The 19165-nt window shown below is 36.8% G+C and overlaps 4 protein-coding genes and 1 non-coding gene across 11 annotated transcripts; 3 read left to right on the plus strand and 2 right to left on the minus strand.

The window, feature by feature from the left end:
• The first annotated feature begins 103 nt into the window (after window positions 1-103).
• Window positions 104-3379, plus strand: LOC111496103 (nucleolar GTP-binding protein 1-like). 2 transcript variants are annotated; one of them, XM_023146394.1, is made up of 3 exons: window positions 104-380; window positions 655-739; window positions 1068-3379. In XM_023146394.1, exon 3 carries the CDS (start codon window positions 1076-1078, stop codon window positions 3104-3106), a length of 2031 nt encoding a protein of 676 aa, XP_023002162.1. In that variant the 5' UTR covers window positions 104-380; window positions 655-739; window positions 1068-1075; the 3' UTR covers window positions 3107-3379. The 2 variants fall into 2 exon arrangements, with proteins under 2 accessions (XP_023002162.1, XP_023002161.1); XM_023146393.1 differs by lacking the exon at window positions 655-739.
• Window positions 3380-3918: 539 nt separating this feature from the next.
• On the plus strand, window positions 3919-6147 carry LOC111496109. Its single transcript, XM_023146400.1, has 3 exons — window positions 3919-4248; window positions 4368-4415; window positions 5048-6147. Exons 2-3 carry the CDS (start codon window positions 4384-4386, stop codon window positions 5964-5966), a joined length of 951 nt encoding a protein of 316 aa, XP_023002168.1. The 5' UTR covers window positions 3919-4248; window positions 4368-4383; the 3' UTR covers window positions 5967-6147.
• A 306-nt stretch (window positions 6148-6453) lies between these two features.
• TRNAK-CUU lies at window positions 6454-6526 on the minus strand. The gene has a single exon. It is a non-coding gene; the product is annotated as a tRNA-Lys (tRNA).
• A 154-nt stretch (window positions 6527-6680) lies between these two features.
• LOC111496102 (U-box domain-containing protein 6-like) lies at window positions 6681-11744 on the minus strand. 5 transcript variants are annotated; one of them, XM_023146389.1, is made up of 6 exons: window positions 11581-11744; window positions 10528-10622; window positions 9853-10038; window positions 9568-9675; window positions 8316-9484; window positions 6681-7713 (listed from the first exon to the last, which is right to left on the minus strand). In XM_023146389.1, exons 2-6 carry the CDS (start codon window positions 10576-10578, stop codon window positions 6810-6812), a joined length of 2418 nt encoding a protein of 805 aa, XP_023002157.1. In that variant the 5' UTR covers window positions 10579-10622; window positions 11581-11744; the 3' UTR covers window positions 6681-6809. The 5 variants fall into 5 exon arrangements, with proteins under 5 accessions (XP_023002157.1, XP_023002155.1, XP_023002156.1 ...); XM_023146387.1 differs by having other exon boundaries at window positions 11503-11744; XM_023146388.1 differs by lacking the exon at window positions 11581-11744 and adding an exon at window positions 11324-11496.
• Window positions 11745-14786: 3042 nt separating this feature from the next.
• On the plus strand, window positions 14787-18811 carry LOC111496110 (proteasome subunit beta type-5). Of its 2 annotated transcripts, XM_023146401.1 has the most exons (8): window positions 14787-14919; window positions 15413-15536; window positions 15630-15759; window positions 16055-16161; window positions 16386-16520; window positions 16654-16757; window positions 18275-18375; window positions 18459-18811. In XM_023146401.1, exons 2-8 carry the CDS (start codon window positions 15423-15425, stop codon window positions 18575-18577), a joined length of 810 nt encoding a protein of 269 aa, XP_023002169.1. In that variant the 5' UTR covers window positions 14787-14919; window positions 15413-15422; the 3' UTR covers window positions 18578-18811. The 2 variants fall into 2 exon arrangements, with proteins under 2 accessions (XP_023002169.1, XP_023002170.1); XM_023146402.1 differs by lacking the exon at window positions 14787-14919 and having other exon boundaries at window positions 15411-15543.
• The last annotated feature ends 354 nt before the right edge of the window (window positions 18812-19165 follow it).

The raw sequence follows: 19165 nt of genomic DNA on the forward strand, positions 1-19165 counted from the left end.
AAAAAAAAAAAAAAAAAAAAAAAAAAAAAAGAAGAAGAAGAAGCAAAGTAGGGCAATTTAGCAAATGTATATATAATGAAGTTATTCTTACAGAAAAAAAGTGGCGCTCAAAACCCTACTTCAGCCGTTCTCTGTTTCCTCTTCGCTGCGGCTCTTCGAAGGCCGAATGCAGCTAGCTATTCTTCCCTTCTTCACTCTCTAGAAATCTCTGAACCAACTCTCATTCGACAAAGAAATTCCTCAATCCCTAGCTTTCTCGCTGTTTTTATCTGATTTCTCGTACTTTTCGGGTTCATTCTGTTGTGTTTGCAGGGAAGGATATCAAAATCTACCATTTGAGTTTTCTGAACCATCAATCGAGAAGGAAAATAAAAACCTAGGTTTGTTGTTTGTCTTTGGAGTATGATTCTGTGTTTCTCTTCTGCCTCTACGATTATGTGTGCGATTAGCTCACAAATCGATTGCGTCGCGGGTATAGGAATCTCGGGAATGTAACTAGTTTTACCTGAAAGCTCCGTTCTTCGTAGATAATTTAAGCTGTTTATTATGGTGCTTTTTATTCTTTTTTCCAAGTTTCTATTACGAAAATTCAATCAGGCTCGCATCTCCTGTTTTATGACATATTTTGATTTGCTTAAAATTTATCCAACCCAGGGGTCACGAAAACTCATAATTCTAGAGATAAGATTAAAGAGGGTGTTAAAGGTGCGAAAGGGGTCATAAATCTGAATTTTCTGGCGTAAGTATTTTGATCTTGCGTTGTGCACTTTTCATCATGTTGGACATGTCTGTTTCCTCTTGCTGTTTGGCATCTCAGTATTCTAATCTTACCTTATAGTGGTTTTTTTGCTCACTAAACCGACTTCAAATTCAAAACTATCTTCATGATTTCTTATAGTTTCTAGACGGCATGTTTCAGTAATAGTTCTGAAGGCTTTTATCTTTTTACCTATAGCCATATTATTATTTATTATCATTATTATTATTTTAATTTATACACTATTTTATTTATTTTTAATACACGAGAACTACTTTTTCAACTTGAGGCAAACAACTGCTTGTTTCAGGGTAGAAAATGGTGCAGTACAACTTCAAGAAGATTACCGTGGTGCCTAATGGAAAGGATTTTATTGATATTATTCTCTCTCGTACCCAGAGACAAACGCCCACAGTTGTCCACAAGGGTTATGCCATAGCTCGTTTGCGACAGTTTTATATGAGGAAAGTAAAATATACGCAGACGAACTTCCATGAAAAGCTCTCTACCATCATCGATGAATTCCCTCGGCTGGATGATATTCATCCTTTTTATGGCGATCTCCTACACGTTCTGTACAATAAAGATCATTATAAGCTTGCTCTTGGTCAGATTAACACTGCAAGGAACCTCATAAGTAAGATTGCTAAGGACTATGTGAAATTGTTAAAATATGGGGATTCACTCTACCGTTGCAAGTGTCTGAAGGTTGCTGCTCTTGGAAGGATGTGTACTGTGATCAAGAGAATTGGGCCTAGTTTGGCTTACTTAGAGCAGATTAGACAGCACATGGCAAGACTTCCATCAATTGACCCGAATACCAGAACAATTTTGATTTGTGGGTACCCTAATGTTGGTAAGAGCTCATTTATTAACAAGATTACTAGAGCTGACGTCGACGTTCAACCCTATGCATTCACAACAAAGTCGCTCTTTGTGGGTCACACTGACTATAAGTACTTGAGGTACCAAGTGATTGACACACCAGGAATTTTGGATCGGCCATTTGAAGACCGTAACATTATTGAGATGTGTAGTATTACTGCTTTGGCTCATTTGAGAGCTGCTGTTTTATTTTTTCTTGACATATCGGGGTCCTGTGGTTATACAATTGCTCAGCAGGCAGCTCTCTTTCACAGTATAAAGTCTCTGTTTATGAACAAACCATTGATTATAGTCTGCAACAAAACTGATTTGCAGCCACTGGATGGTATATCAGAGGAAGACAAGAAGTTGGTCCAGGAAATGAAGGCTGAAGCTATGAAAACTGTGATGGGTGAAGGGGATGATTCTGCAGGTGAAGGGGGGGTGTTGCTTACTATGAGCACTTTGACAGAGGAAGGTGTCATTTCTGTCAAGAATGCTGCCTGCGAGAGGTTGTTAAATCAGAGGGTAGAATTGAAGATGAAATCCAAAAGGATAAATGATTGCTTGAATCGGTTTCATGTAGCAATGCCGAAACCTCGGGACCAGAAAGAAAGACCACCTTGCATACCGGAGGCAGTGTTGGAAGCTAGGGCTAAAGAAGCTGCAGAAAAGCATGTTAAGAAAACTGAGAAGGATTTGGAAGATGAGAATGGTGGTGCTGGTGTCTATTCTGCCAGTTTGAAGAAGAATTATATATTAGCCAATGATGAATGGAAAGAAGACATCATACCTGAAATTCTAGATGGGCACAATGTTTCTGACTTCATTGATCCTGATATTTTATTTAGACTTGAAGAGTTGGAAAGGGAAGAAGGGCACAGACAAGTAGAGGAACCGGAGGACGATTTTGAGATGGACGGTGCTGAATTGACTCCTGAGGAAAAAGAAGCTTTAGCTGAAATCAGGAGAAAGAAAAGTGTGCTTATTCAACAGCATAGGATCAAGAAGAGCACTGCAGAAAGCCGACCCACTGTACCAAGGAAGTTTGATAAAGATCGGAAATACACAACAGGGAGAATGGGGAGACAGCTATCAGTTTTGGGTCTGGATCCAAGTATGGCAATTAACCGTGCACGTAGTAAGTCACGAGGGCGTAAGAGGGAGAGATCTCCTGACAGGGGAGATACCGACGGCTCTTCTGCTATGGATGTGGATGAAGAAACGCCAAATAAGAAGCTGCGTATGAGGTCCAGATCCTTATCAAGATCGAGGTCTATGTCTCGGCCACCAAGTGAGGTTGTCCCTGGCGATGGTTTCAAGGACTCAGTCCAAAAGGTGAAGGCATTAAAGATTGCAAAGAAATCAGTGAAGAAGAGGAATAAGAATGCTCGTCGTGGTGAGGCAGATAGAGTAATCCCAACATTGAAACCAAAACACTTGTATTCAGGAAAGCGTTCTACTGGAAAAACAGACAGGCGTTGATACGTTTGGGTAATTCTTATGCTCTGTGTTTCTTTACTTTGGTTTGCATTTGTTAGAATCCGAAGACTCTGAATATTGGTCTATTTACGCTTGGAGCTTGAACTGCTCTTTAGTCTGCATTTTCTTTCACTAGTTTAGCATTGTTTTTAAACGTTTAAAATTAATGATTTACAATGCAATTGAGTTTTGTAGTGTTGGATTTTATTTATGGAGAATTGGAGATTATGAAGAAGGGATGAACAAGATCTTAATGAGTACCAAGTCATATTTTGTACTGTTGGAGAACTCTGATCATTGGTCTGTCTACACTTTTTGGAGTTCGAATTGCTTTTATTGTGATCTTTGTCTTATATCATGAATCATAGGAGTTACATCTTATTTGGTAGCCTTAGTTCTTGAGATTTTTTTTTTTTTTTTGTATTTTCCATTTTGAAAGAGTCTTTGTGCAATATGGAATGATGGCTTCATTCATTCAAATCTTTGAAATGCTATATTCTTTGTGTGTGTCCTGTGTCTTACAACAGGTGTGATCTGAGTATTCAAGCGAGGAAAATAAACGATTAAACTGATAATTTGATTCAGCTTTAAAATTTTAAATTTAAATTTTTGTTATTTTAATTCACTAAAATCTTTATAAATAGTTCATATGGTTGGAATTAAATCTTTATAAAGTTCCAAACCTTTTCAAATATTAATTTTTTAATTTGAGTCAAATTTATAATTTAATCTGTAATGATTGAGAAAAACATTTTTTTTTTTTTAGCATGAAAATAACAGCTTAGCAGAAAAATGGAAGATAGGAAAGAAAAAGAATATATATATATATATATATTCCATTTTATTTACAAATAGAATGTCAATCTCATTCAGTTTCAACCCTTTTTTTTAATTATTATTTTCTGGTTTGAGTGGTGAGAGAGGAAAAAACCATTGAAGAGAGATGAGTGCGCGAAGAAGAGAGAAATTCGTAAGGAAACGGTTTCTTCTGCTTAAATGGTGAATCCGCCATTTCATTTGGTCGCCATAAGCGTTTCTTGCAGTTCTTGGTTGCAAATTCAGGTTACAGGAACCCGCATTTGCATCCGTTGAATTTTCCTCTGTTGGCGACCCACGAAACTCTCCCGCCATTGAACACTCTTTTGGTAAGCATATGAATACTTTCGAATTCGATTTTTAATTCCTCTCTCTCTCTCTCTCCATTCGATTCGAAGTGAGTCCGAGGAACTGTTGATCGGTCTTTTATTGCGATTTACTCTTGGAGATTTCCGAGGTGATTGATGAATTCAGCGGAGCTTTCCACAACTCAAAGGTAAGAAATCTTGAACTTCAAATGCGAATTATCATCTTGTTTGCGACTTTTTTGAAGTAATGGATCGATGAAAGGTTCCATCTCTCTGTGATAATTCTCTGATACTTTTTATTTTGTTTGAAGTACAATTTGGTAGCATCTGCGAATTAATTTCGCAGAAATGATTAAATTGAGAAAATTCCCTTGTCTTTTAGTCTCGATGGCTGAGATTTGGGGCTTACCAAACGAATCATCTAATGCGGCGTTTATTGTTAGCAAAACCAGCACATTTGTTTGCTTTTGTGGAACATTTTTTTTTTCTTGACTCTCCAAGAAATATCAATCAACACCTTTCCAGATATAAGTATAAAAAACTGAATTGTTGATGAACTGATGATTAATAAAAACGAGAATTATTTTCGAATTTGCTTCCCAAGCAATGCGTTCCCTTTTGCATAGCGAACAGATTGTGATTACGCAAACAAACAAAAGAAAATACATGAGAGTGAAATTAGTTTGAAAATAGCGGAGTCTCCAGGATTTGAAGACACTATCGAACACTCTTTCTAACAAATAATTTGACATTAATCTATGTGGTTCATTATTCTCGTGGATCTTGTGCAAATTTTTGTTGTGTTTTTTTTAATCTACAGGATGAGTTCTCCACGACGTCCACTACACACCTGTAGCGTTTCTTTTCTGGCCATAGCCCACGGCATCTTCTCAAGAGCCCAGAATCTTGATGGATGGTTGGGCTCGACAACAAGAAAAATGGTCCAAATAACCAAGCTTGTGAAGCCTTTGATTCTTGTCCTGCAATATCAGTGGTCATTATTCCTCTCCTTCATTGATGATCGACTATTGGCAATTTCAAACTTTGTGGAGCAGGTGTTTCCTCCTTCCAGACTCGTTTTTGATAAGATCGACGATGTTCTTCATATGGTTGAAACTTTTCCTGGAAAATTTGCTGATGCTGTTGACAAGTTACCCTGCTTCAACCAGGTGCTGTTCCTAGAGTGGGCAGTGACCCACGCCATAACTTTGCTGGAGTACATGATAACCATTTTAATGAACTTGGGGAGAGATGGTACTAGAGAGAAGGAAATTTTGGTTGATATGAACTACAATAAGAGTCGTAATGGATCCGAATCAGCAGTTAAATCCGAAGGAACCCTCTCGTGTGTTTGTGAAACACAACAAGGTGCCATGAACGGCAGTAGTAAAGAAGTTGTGAAAATGGGAAGGGAAGGGAAGGAAGATGATTGCAAAGGCACTTACAACAGAGCCATGGAAGGTAAAGAAGAATTTGGAAACAAGGAGAAGGGCAGTACCAAAAAAGTGGAAGGCAGCGAGAGTGGGAAAGCAAAAATGGAAAAAGCAGAAGGAAATGAAGGGATGAAGAGTAAAAAAGAAGAGGTAAAGGACTGTGAAGATGAAGAAGAAGAAGAGGGAAGCCATGGAAGCATACAAAAGGAAGATGATATCTTGGAATTGTTCGAGACAAGTTGGCTGATGAAACCAACCGGAAAGCCGAAAGGAAACTTGATGACACGTTCAGCTTCATTTCTTTGAACATATCACAACAATCTGACCATTTTTGCAGAACTGGGATTTGTAAGTGTTGTATCATCTTTTGTGTATATGCTGTACATATGAAATTGTTTGTGGTCTGTATATTTTTTATTTATTTTTTAAACACAAGTTTTGAAAGAACTTGAATCTTGATACATAATTAAGTTATTTTGTTTGTTATCATTGAGCATATTAGAATTTGACTTCAGTGATTCTTATGGTCTGTTTATTTTTATACAAGTTTTTATGTATATAGGATTTTGGATTATAATACATTATTGGCTAAAATGCAATTGTTATTCCTAAACTTCGTGAATTTTTAACTGAAACTCCAGACAAATGTTAATATCAATTTAACCTCTAAATTTATTCATATTAATAATAATAATAAAAATATTAATCACAAACAAAAAAGACAAAAAGTGGGCCCACCGTGGCTGTTGAATACTTTAGTTGTTTAAACTCAAAGAAAAAAACACAAAAAATGCGCCCACCGTGGGGCTCGAACCCACGACCACAAGGTTAAGAGCCTTGCGCTCTACCAACTGAGCTAGACGGGCTTGATGTGAAAATCGAACCGTTTATAAAATAAAAACTTAAATTTATAGATTAAAAAAATGGGATAACTGAAAATGGGACATTACTGGAGTTACCTTTGGTCCAATTAAAACTTTAAAAGTAACAGTATCAAAGATGAAGTCTATCACAAATGAGTTGGGGAATTAGAAGCCAAAACTCCATGAATTAATTACAGGTTGCATGTACATCTCATCTTTCAGATTAAATGAAAACCCAAAAGAAAAAAAAAATCAACTTAAATTTACAACACCAATGAGCTTCTTATCATTGGTACACTGAACAGCCTTTGGTTTTCCATAAAAAGCTGAAAGCTCTTATTGATTTTTTTCTTGAAATTGTCTTGCACAGTGGCTTTGATTCCGCCACAGGCATGGATGTCCCGCTACTCTCCGATCGCTTCGTCAGTTTCAGTGATGGTTTCCGTGTTGGTGCCGGTGTTCGTGTCGGTGTCGGTGTCCGTATCGGTGTTGGTGACGGTGACGGTGTTGGGGTCGCTGTTGGTGATGGTGTTGGGGTCGCTGTTCGTGTTGGTGTTGGTGGCTCCTGTTGTCGTTGCACCCTGAACAACATCAGAAGCTTTTGAGCCTTCTCTTTGCCTCTTGCTGTCCCATTCACAGATATCGACACCAGCCCGGGAATTACGCCTTCCTGTAGGACCATCTCACTGCACCTCTCACTCCCGTTGCAAAGAATCAAGAGACAAGCAACTGCTTGTTCCTGCTCAATGGATTTGCCATTGTCTAATATTGCTGCCAACCCACTGATGAGTTCTGGAGTAGATGCCATTTGATCTATACCTGATTCATCTGAAGCCAAATTTATGGAGATAGCTATGCACTTTTCGGTCCATGTTCGACCAAGAGGGGCAGCAAGAAGGGATTGAAGTCCCCTGATGATTCCAGAAGAAATCAGGTTGGGAATATTGGAGGGCACGGTTGAGAGATTGTAAAGTGTGTGAAGTGCATCAAGTTTGCATAGTGTTTCAGTATCAGTGTGGAGGAGTTGAGTCAAGAACGGGACTGCACAACTTGAGCCGATAATAGATTTGGCTTCTTCCAGACAGGAAACATTGAGATAAAGGGCCGTTGCAGATCCGTGGCAATCTGGGTTCATAATCATTTCTTCCAACAATGAAATCACACCTTCTGCCAGCATTATTTCCTTGTTCCTGAGAAAATATGCTTCCCGACATCATATATATAATACACTATAATTTTAGATCAAAAGGAATGCATTTGCAAAAAATAAAAAATAAACACATTTTACGACAAAAATGTAGGTCTGAATAAAGATACATAGAGTACATAACTTCAATAATTAGCATTACTGTTATCCAATTAATAAAAGGAACTTTTTTCAACTCTTAAGGATAAAAGAAAACAGTTAAACGGTCTATTTCTTTCATTGAACAATCTGAAGCATTTCAATACCCAACTCCTATTCCTTTCATTCAAGTCAGAACTGGTAAATGATGTAAAATCTATCTAGTTGTACGCATTTTCTAAATCGAGGAAGGTTTTGGAGAACTAAAATGTTGCACACCTTTTTGCGTATTGAACTGCTTGATTTTTTAATTGTTCACATAGTTTAGTTAAGAGTTATCGGAGCTCGAAATGTGAAGGGACTTATTGCTAAATAAAAGAAGCAAAAGTGAAAAACAGTGTACTACTTCACATACATGACACCTTACAAACAATTGATATGCTGTGTAATATATAGCAAAGAAAAATAGACTGTAATTGAGGCAAAAGGATTGGGAAGGCTACAAACCTGTCGTTGTTGACTGCAAGGTTGAAAAGAGCCATTGCTGCACTTTCCTGAGCCTTAACATCTTGTTCTTGCACAGCTCTCTCCAAGTAGCGTAGCAGTCCCTGGACAAATCCATTAGCTCCCATAAGAATCCTCGCCTCGTCATCATCCTTGAGCAACAGTCTTATTTGCTCCACAACTTCCAACTTTTTCCTCAAGTCAGCTTCTTCATTCAAAACTTTCAAATACTGTTCGTATCTAATAAGCATATTTGTGACGGACTCCTGGTCTTCAGCAGAGTTGTCATCCACTACATTTTCTTCGATCTCCTCGGTTGTACCCTTTTCTTCAACCAGAACAAATTGAGCATCTTTCAACTTACAAGAACCAACTGTGTCCACAGGTGACGAATTTAGAGACACTGATTCAGATAGCCTCCAGTAATTGAGGTCAAGACTATCTGGAGGCCCATCAGGAGCAGGAACTCCATTCTGTTCACACCAGTTTGCAATCAGGCCCTTAACACAGTAATTTGGCGTCAATGAAAAATGAGAAAGTTTCTGTTGAGTTTTTGGGCAGGTGTTATGCCCATCACTTAACCACTTCTCTATGCAAATCCTTTCATATGTTTGCCCGGAAGCAATTATGACCGGATCATACATAAGCTGCAATGATATAGGACACCTCAACTCATCAGGTGGAAGGGGAATCTGCTCCAATCTGAGATTTGTTGGCTTCATGTTAAAAGTACCAAGCTTTGTTAGCTGCCTTTCAAAGGCATGTCCATTTCCACCAGTTCCACTGTCCTCGAGAGAGCTCTGAACAGTGGGTGAACAGGGTCCAGAACCCTGTGAATCATTGTCATCAGATACCTCGCTTCTAAATAACTTGGAGTACTTCCTCATGAGATGCAAAAGATACGCTACAATTGATTCCTTCCTCTTGTCCTCTTCAGTGCGAGACCGATCTATTAGTTTCTTTAGTGCTCTTCTCTCTGCAAGAGCTGATCTAGAGGAGTTTATTCCAAGTTTTATAGCAGCTTGGTGAAAAGTCTCAAGCTCATTGTTGTCAACAGTGTTGCTAAATGTTCGTCCTCGTTGGAGCAATAAAATAATGTCCTCACCAACTTGCTTCTCCAAAGGGTCTAGGAAAAATTGAGTACTGTCCAGTTCCTTTATAATCTCCTGAACCTGACATACAAATGAAAAGGGTGTCAACACAGCACAATATTCAAGCAGTAATTACTAATAAGATTTACCAAAGATTATGGTACCTGATGGCCAATTGACTGTGGAACAATATCTTCAACACGTTGAAGGCTATCCTGTAGAGCACATTTTACCTTCTTAAACTTCAACAGGACAGAGTCCCCAGTTATAGCCTACAACATGCAAAAAAGATGTTAAGAACCGAAGTAGTAACAGAAAAGCTCCATGACTACTTCATCACCATCGGGTTAAAAATTAGTGCTTCTGTATGACGCTAATGGCCCTAAAACCCCCATAGAGCCAGCTACACTGATTAGGAAAAATTTAAGGGATACAATCGTTGTACTAACCAAGTAAAGTTTGCTGCTCTCTGTACAATGTAGGAGAGTATTTTTGGCTTTTTCCAGTGCCACATGCAACGAGCATAACGCCTGGATACCAGATTTGCTCCGAGGTCGTGCTTCTTCCAATGAAGGGAAAATTGATGATGCTTTACAATATATTGAAGAGAGAGCCTTGCACATTCCTCCATGTAGCTAAAACAAAGGATGAAACTAGATTACTTACCCTGTGCCATATTATCAATATTGATTGAAGCATTAACTTCTAACAAGAGCAAGCCAAAATGACTAACTTGAAAAATCATTCTACAAAATACCGAACTTTTTACCCCTTAGTCGTCTGATCACACTTCTTGAAGGCCAAATTTGTTGTGAACGTAGAAAATGGTGCAAGAAATTTCAGATCATCTTGAACCCAACACATACGACAGAATTTACATGTAACTAAATATTCAACCAAAACCAAATCGAACCAGCCAAACCACAGTACAATTACACTCAATTATTCCTGATTCCTTACAAAGTATTTATGAAACCCCACACCACTCAAGGTTAACAAAACGATAAAGATAATTCGTGAAAACAGAACAGAAGATAAAATCACGCCAGTCAGGATGTAGGAGGGTTCAAGAGTTTAAAGACTTTTGAACACAATACGACTTCAATTTAATCCATTCCACATACCTTGGCATCACGTGCTGCAAATAGACTTTCCTCAACCTCCGTAATATCCATTGTTCAAGCTCACCGTTAAATCCTATACTAAAAGGTTATGTCATCTGCGTTGCAAGATAATTATAAAACAATTTTTAGAGAAGGCAACGAAATTCTTTACAGCTAACAGACACAAAAGAAAAGAAAAATGATTATAAAAGCAAACCATTATTGCTATAGCTAACATAAGCCTCCTTTACTTCTATTCACAAGCAAATTAGAGAGCCTATGAGTCAACCTAAACCTTATTAATAATTGAAATTGAGACGCCACAAAAGACTACTTATAAGAATTGGTGGCGCGTAAAAATTGTCCTATACTACGGTGCGAGAACGAGATTCACAGAACACTAATCTGAGAATAGAACGAGAATAACAAAAAGACACAGGGTAAATAGCAACTCAATTATCCATCTAACGACGAATGATTAGGGAAACGCCGACTGATTTAGACATTTTATCAATTACCAAAGGAGACAAAAATTGAGAGACCGCGATAAAAGACAATGGACTCTGATTTAAACATATCTTCAATAAGCTCGAATTGAAGGTTCACAGACGGAATATACAGAGATAGATACGTATTGCCGAGGAGTACAAGCCTCAGAAACGGAAAAAAAATGAATATCTACATACAAGAAATTCGAAAAACGACTTCCTGAGAGAAGATCTTGCCGAAACAACAACAACCATTGCATAAAAGCATTCAAAACAACAAACATGTAGAAAATCAAGTCAAATCAAATCAAATCAAATCAAATCCAAACCTATGTTATATGAACCAATACACAGCAAGCAAACCACGATGAAGCTCAAATCTTCGCCAAAATGAACGGAACGAATTCGATAATCGAAAAGAAAAAGAACCGAGAATGAAAGGTAAGAGAATGGGAGAATCAGGTGGTGGAGAGTAATGAAAAACAGATTTGAAACAGAGGAAACGTACCAGAAAAAACAGAGCCAACCAAGGAGGCTTCATAAAATTCACAAATTGTCTCAGGAAACAAACAGAATCAGAGGCTACCTATGCTCAGCACATTTTCGATCCATTAATCATCTCTGTCCCCGCGCAAGAACAGATACTCTTTTCTAAATAATATAATAAAAATAAATAAATAAATGTTTAAAATAGATAAGCAGATTTCTCGGAACGGAGAGGAAAAGACGATTTATGTTTTTTGTTTTTTTTTTTTTTTTTTTTTCCCAATGGGAAGACGGTTGAAAAAGCAAAAACAATCCTTAAAAAATATAACAATTTATTACGACTATACCTCTGCCTAATGGCTCTATTTTTTAGCCATTTTTTCCTTAAAACATTTATAAATAAATAACTAATAAATAAATCATATATATAAATATTTTTGAAATCTTTGTATCAATCTTAAATTAAATTAATTCGAATTCAAATTTTAATATAAATAAATAAATATTTTTTTTTTTTTTGGACCAAAAAATGTGAAGCAAATCGATAATAAAAAATATAAAAAAATGACAAATGTCTGTCAGAGCAGGACTTGAATTTATGGTATGGCCTTCTTTTAATTATTTAGAAAGTTGAATTTATGTGCAGAAAAAAAAAAAGAAAAAAAAAATTATCCACTGTCCCCATTAGCTCACTGGCCGACAATTGCCTTGCCGACCATCGAATTTGTCGGTTAGCAGATCTGTAATAAATTAGGCGAATTGACCTATCTGTCCTTTATAACAATTTTCCATTTTAATTCAATAAAATCTCGCTCAAACTCTATTTGATTATTATTGATATCATGGAGGATCATTCCATTTTTATCTAAATATTAAATGTTTTAAATTCCACCAATATATTATTAAACTAAAAAAATTATGAATATCAAATGGCAACTCATATTTTTCTTTCAAAAAAAAATCCTATTATCCTTTATTTTAAATTTTAAACCAAATTATACTTATGTTGATAAATTTTAACTCATGTATACAAATTTGATAAATTAAATAGTGAAATGAAATTGTTCAAAGTGCTGATTAATCTTTTTAAAATGATATAAATATTTGAAAGACAATTGAAGAGGGGTGTTATGGTAAAGTTGGTGAGGCAGTGGATTTATATTGGCAACAGGCGTCTCCATGCAGACTAGTGTGGGGAATAACAGAACAGCCGCCAGATCTTTGTGTGATTAAAATATTATGGGCTCCCAAATAGCCACGTGGTCATGTCTTTTAACCCGTGATTTCAACCGGCCAAGCCGTTTTCCCCTTCCGTAACTCCCGGTTTCTTATCCAGAACTTTTATTTTTACCTCGCTCCCTCGTTTTTTACTGTGGAAAAAATTGCTTAATATTCGCCACGTCAGCATCCAAGTTCAATTTTGTCGTCAAAGATTTGCTTTGACCGTTTCCACATCAGAAATCTGATTTTTTTTTGCAGTTCAGAATCACTGATTATCTTAAATGTAATTGATAAAAATTTTCAACGTACATCTATAATATTATATTATTTATAATAAATAAATAAATAAATACAATTTGGCACACCATTTTTAATTTTTTCTTTTTTTAGAGTTCGAGTTCGGCAAACCAACTTTACATAAAATAAAAAGAAAAGGACATGGTTGATGATGCTTGGAAACCTTTTTTCCATTATTTATTTATTTATTTATTAACGACGGTTCGGTGTTTAAGAACACGATCCAACCGCAAATAAACCGGGGCCCACAAATAAAAAACCAGATGGGTTTTTTAAATTTAAACAAAACACCAATGTTTTGGGGGCACAAAACCCCAAACAAATGGGTCACGTCATCGAGTCAAAACTCATGCTTTGTGTAAACGACAAATAATTAAACGCAAAAAACATGTAATTAAATTTGATTAATCGATTAATTTATTTGGAAATTGCATAATGATGTCGTGTTCATGATTACGTGGCCTCCCCCAGTGGCCTTTTTACTATTATTTTAAATTATTGGGTCCCTATCATGGTCGGTTTAGTTTCCAATTAATATTCTCAATAATTAGCCTGCAGCTTTGAATGAATGTTTGGCTGTCCATTTAATCTCAATACTGTTCATTGAAAATATATTGCTAATTGTCACTACTTATTCAATAAATTACTACATTAAAAGAAATACAAAAAAAAAAAATATATTTTTAATAATCATGTGAAACCAATTGGAATTTTTAAATAAATAAAAATTAATTATTCATTTTTCAAACTCTGACATTTGAGTAGAATATATACATATTTTTGTACGTATTTATTACTTACTTGACTAACCAGCCTTATCAAAATTGACTTCAGTCTACGAAGGTCATTGTTAATATAAATAACATTATTTTCTGCAATTACCTCATATGTATTTTATTGGACGTTACATCTCGTGCCTGACTTTTAGGGCAGCCTCGTAGCTATCTGTTGCATTACAAATACCAATGACTTTCGTAGTAGTTTACAATCAATCAAGCATATTTTGAGTACTCTCACAATGACTTGTCATGATGATGTGTCTTCCAACCTAACTAATTTAATAAATCACATTATTAAAACTAACTAACACGTGTTATTATTACATTGGTTAGGACATTTTTGTGTTTCAGACAACCTAATAACGCAGCATCTTAGGCCGTTCATGTTTAATTCGATTTAAACTTTGGTAGTTTTGTCTGTTTGGAAAAAGGTTTTGTTTTTCTTTATAAAGATTTGTATAAAGAAAGCTATGGTTCAGTGAATTTATTGGAAATTTATTATTATTATAATCATAATAATTATTATTATTCAACTGCCCAGTCCATTCGAATAAATCGCTAATGTCTAAACATACCCACATAAAGAGAAAAAATAGCTTCAACTAAAATTACAAAAATATCCCTTAGTTTTTTTTTACATATATATCTCAATTTTCATATATATATGTATATATATATAGAGAGAGAGAGAGAGGGTTAATAGCGGTGGAAGGGCAAAAAGGCGAAAAGTGCGGAACGAGTAAATTTAATTCGCGGCTTGGAGCCCGATTTATTAATGAGCTAAAAGTACGGCACCGAGAGGGCATTGCATATTTCAGTTATAAATTTTTTTAAAAAAAAAAAAAAAAAAAAAAATCTATTTTTTGTATTATTATTTTAAAATTGGGTCAAGATTGAGCCACAAGCCCCAAGGCCCATTACCATCACAGTTAACTGACCGAATAAAAATATGGGTCAAGCCCAAGCCCATTAAGCCCGTTGGTTTCCTGGAGGACAAGAAACTTGTGTTCGACCTTCCCGTAAACATCCTCATTCTTGCGGCATTTTTTGCCTCCATTTCGATCATTTCCTTGGACGTTGTATATTTTGTTTGTTTTTAGTTCGTGTTTCTGTTCTCCCGCTGCTCAAGATTCTAGCTAAAGGTAAAGTTGAAGTAGTAAGAGTTCGCTCTTTTTTAGTTCTTTCGAGTTCATATGCGGATTTATGATACATTGCTGATTGGAATCAATTTCGGTCATTAGGATTTTGTTTTCGATCTTTTCTTGGTTGAAAATTGCTTGCATTCCGAGGATTTTATGGATCTGTTTTGGTTTCTGATAGAATTTGAGGACGGGATACTGAGATTTTGATCACACGATTCTATTTTTGATGGCTAAGGAGTTTGAAGTGTCTTTTGATGTCAAATCGGTTAGGACGATTATTTGTTTATCGGATGCGAGTGTTTTGACTATTTTTCCGGGCAGGATGTTCCAAATTTAGTTTTCGTTAACTCTGTGAAATAGAACTAGCTCGGTTATCGGCGTAGTTGAGGGTGTTTCTCTGGACTTCTTTTTTTTTCTAACTAAAATCTTGCTGTGTGGATAGTTTCTTTGCAAGGCGAACCCTGTACTAAATCTTAATTTTTGGTCATAACAGGAGTTGAAACATGAAGCTCGATACCAGTGGTCTTCAAACAAGTGCTCCGCTGTTTGGACCAAAAATGGAGATTTTGGAAGGGTTTTCAGCTGCTCCATCCTTCGAAGTCCCTAATTCCAGTGACGTAATTTGTAAATCATATCTTATACTGCTTTCTGGGCTGCATGCTTTTTTTGTAGAATTGATTATTCTGACTTTGATGTTCCCCGTATATCAGTTTGATGGCTTTCAGAAAGAGGCCATTCAGATGGTGAAGCCAGCTAAAGGAACAACAACACTGGCTTTCATTTTTAAGGAAGGAGTCATGGTTGCTGCTGATTCGCGAGCCAGCATGGGAGGCTATATATGTAATTTTATTTTATTACATGTGTTCTTTAAACAAATTTGAGCCTTAATTTCTGGACGTGTTTTGTGTGGATATCATGAAACTTTAAAGTGCTATCCTAAGTTACTTTATCCCTATTAGCAATTCGGGGTTTGCACACCTATGATAGAATTCTCTGTGCAGCTTGATGCATTTGTTCTAGCTTTATGCCATTTGTTCTCCCTCCCCTCACCCTACATTGAATTGTAAGTTATTATGTTGTCTTTTGAGAACCGTTCTTCATTCTGAACTTTACATTTGTTTTTAAATTTGTACAGCATCGCAATCTGTGAAAAAGATTATTGAAATCAATCCTTACATGCTTGGCACAATGGCTGGAGGTGCTGCCGATTGCCAGTTTTGGCACAGAAACCTCGGTGTCAAGGTAATTGGCCAATATATAATTACTTGTAGGGTTCTTAATTTTTATTAAGAAAGGATTACCTTGTACTACTATCATTTTAATCTCTTCTACTTTTGGAGTTTTCCAGTCTCAACGACTCAAGTTGTAAATGAGCAAATTCGATTAATTGTACCTTGCCAAAGTTGACATTTTGGGTTTTAAGCTTGTGGTTAGCTGATCATAATATTTAACATGATATGATTTAGTGCCGCCGTCACGAATTAGCAAACAAGCGCCGGATTTCAGTTGCAGGAGCATCAAAGTTACTGGCAAACATTCTGTACTCCTATCGTGGAATGGGTCTTTCTGTTGGGACTATGATTGCTGGATGGGATGAAACGGTAATAAATCTTTTATTCATCTTTGTTTTCTTATTTAAGATGAAAATTGTGATGGAATTGTTTCATTTTCGTTTTCTTCTTTTACAATGACCCACAGCTTACTTTCTTCTGTGCCTCTGTAAAAATTTTGTAGGGTCCTGGTCTATACTACGTAGACAGTGAGGGAGGGAGGCTAAAAGGAACAAGATTTTCTGTTGGATCTGGTTCACCTTATGCCTACGGTGTCTTGGATAATGGGTAAGTGTGATTCTCCATCATCAGGCTGTCTTTAACATTTGGTCAACTCCTTACCGAATTTTTGGACAAACAATGTAGCTTTTTCAGTGAACCACCACGATTTGGCATGAATTGGCCTAGGAACATTGGAGTACAGTAACAAAAAATAGTAAAAGAGAGTGAAGATAACTCCATGGTGACCACCTACTTAGGACATTAAACTTGCAGCCTTCTGATATTTAAAAAAACTAAACAAACTGCTGACATTTTGTAAGTAGTATTTTGTTTTAAAATGGAAAAGAAGTGTTTTAAGTTGTAGAAAAATGTAACTGGGAGATCCCACATCGGTTGGAGGGGGGGAGGGGGGAACGAAGCACTTCATACAAAGGTGTGGAAACCTCTCCCTAACAGACGCGTTTTAAAACCTTGAGGAAAAGTCCGAAAGGGAAAGTCCAAAGAGGACAATATCTGCTAGCGGTGGGCTTGGGCTGTTACAAATGGTATCAGAGCCAGGCATCGGGCGGTGTGTCAGCGAGGATGTTTTGCGCCCAAAGGGGTGGATTGTGAGATCCCACATCGGTTGGAGGGGGGAACGAAGCACTCCATACAAGGGTGTGGAAACCTCTCCCTAACAGACGCGTTTTAAAACTTTAAGGGAAGTTCGAAAGGAAAAGTCCAAAGAGGACAATATCTCCTAGCGGTGGGCATGGGCTGTTACAAATGGTATCAGAGCCAGGCATTGGACGGTGTGTCAGCGAGGATGTTTTGCGCCCAAGGGGGTGGATTGTGAGATCCCACATCGATTGGAGGGGGGAACGAAGCACTCCATACAAGGGTGTGGAAACCTCTCCCGAACAGACGCGTTTTAAAACTTTGAGGGAAGTTCGAAAGGAAAAGTCCAAAGAGGACAATATCTCCTAGCGGTGGACTTGGGCTGTTACAAATGGTATCAAAATCAGGCATCGTGCAGCCAAGGGGGTGGATTGTGAGATCCCACATCAGTTGGAGAGAACAACGAAGCATTTTATATAAGGGTGTAGAAACCTCTCCCTAACAGACGCGTTTTAAAACCTTGAGGGGAAGCTTGAAAGGGGGAAAGTCCAAAAAGGACAATATCTGTTAGTTGTGGGCTTGGACGGTTGCATTTGCCCTTTTGGTAGATAATGCAAAAAAATAAAACAGAAAAAACTTTGACCTCCCTGATTAAACTAACTAGCGAATGAATTCAACACCCTTTCTCCGCAATATCTCTCCATGTAAAAGGAAACTCAGCAAAACCCACCCCCCTTTTAGAATTAGTTTAAAAGGTACATCCCAGCTTGTAATTATGATTAGATTTCTTGATCTTGAATGCACAATTTTTGCCTTCTGTCGAGTTAATGCACCCTTCGCAATACCTGTGATGGTGTTGGTACAGATATCATTCAATATTCTTTCCTCTTTCCTTTTTTTCCCCTTCATTATAAAACCATTGTCCATCTTTTCATCTACGTTGATTTATGTAACTTCTTGAACACTTTGTTGGTGTTACCAAGCAGATATCGTTATGACTTGTCTGTTGAAGAAGCTGCCGAACTTGCTAGACGAGCTATTTATCACGCAACTTTCCGAGATGGAGCGAGTGGTGGAGTTGCTAGCGGTATCCTTCTGTCTAAATGTTTCCTCGTGTTTGTAATACTTAAATTCTCTGGTTTCACTCGTGATTTGAATGTCATTGATCAGTTTATTATGTGGGACCAAATGGATGGAAAAAGCTATCTGGCGATGATGTAGGAGAACTTCATTACAACTACTACCCAGTGACGCCAACCACAGTGGATCAGGAAATGGCTGAAAACTGAGATTGATAATTAATCCCATACAGACATATAAGCAGGTTAAGACGCTTTCTCCCTGTTCATTTGTGCTATAAGGGGGAAGCTGATTCTAAAGAGATGCTCCAGGTGTAAACTTTACAGATCCTTAAAAAGTTTGATTCTAGTCTTTCTGTCATGTTACTAGAACTATGGCTTCTTGGAGGACATTGTGTCTATGTTTCCTAAATTTTTAATCCATTTCTCCGTTAGACTACCTTATTACCATGCTTCTTGTTCCCTTCAGGTTAGTCATATGGGCCATTTTTTCACCTTATATGTTTAATTCTTTTTGCAAAATAATCATGGACTTGTGATGGAAGATGGGCAAGATTGTTAATTTTTACAAGAGAAAAATAAAATTTTAATTTTTTTTTGAAATTTAAATAAACATTTTCTTTAAAAAAAAATGTCAAAAACTACAAATGGAGTGGTAAATATTGCCTTGATTATTACATTAAACTTTCTATTTTTATTCATTTTGGTCTCAATGTGTCATAGAAAAAAATTATTACAGTACTTTTATTTATTTTTTTTATTTTCAAAATTTTAAAGAGTAGAAGATAAAATTTAGTT

This window comes from Cucurbita maxima, unplaced genomic scaffold (genome assembly GCF_002738345.1).
Source record: "Cucurbita maxima cultivar Rimu unplaced genomic scaffold, Cmax_1.0 Cma_Scf00022, whole genome shotgun sequence".
NCBI lineage: Eukaryota > Viridiplantae > Streptophyta > Magnoliopsida > Cucurbitales > Cucurbitaceae > Cucurbita > Cucurbita maxima.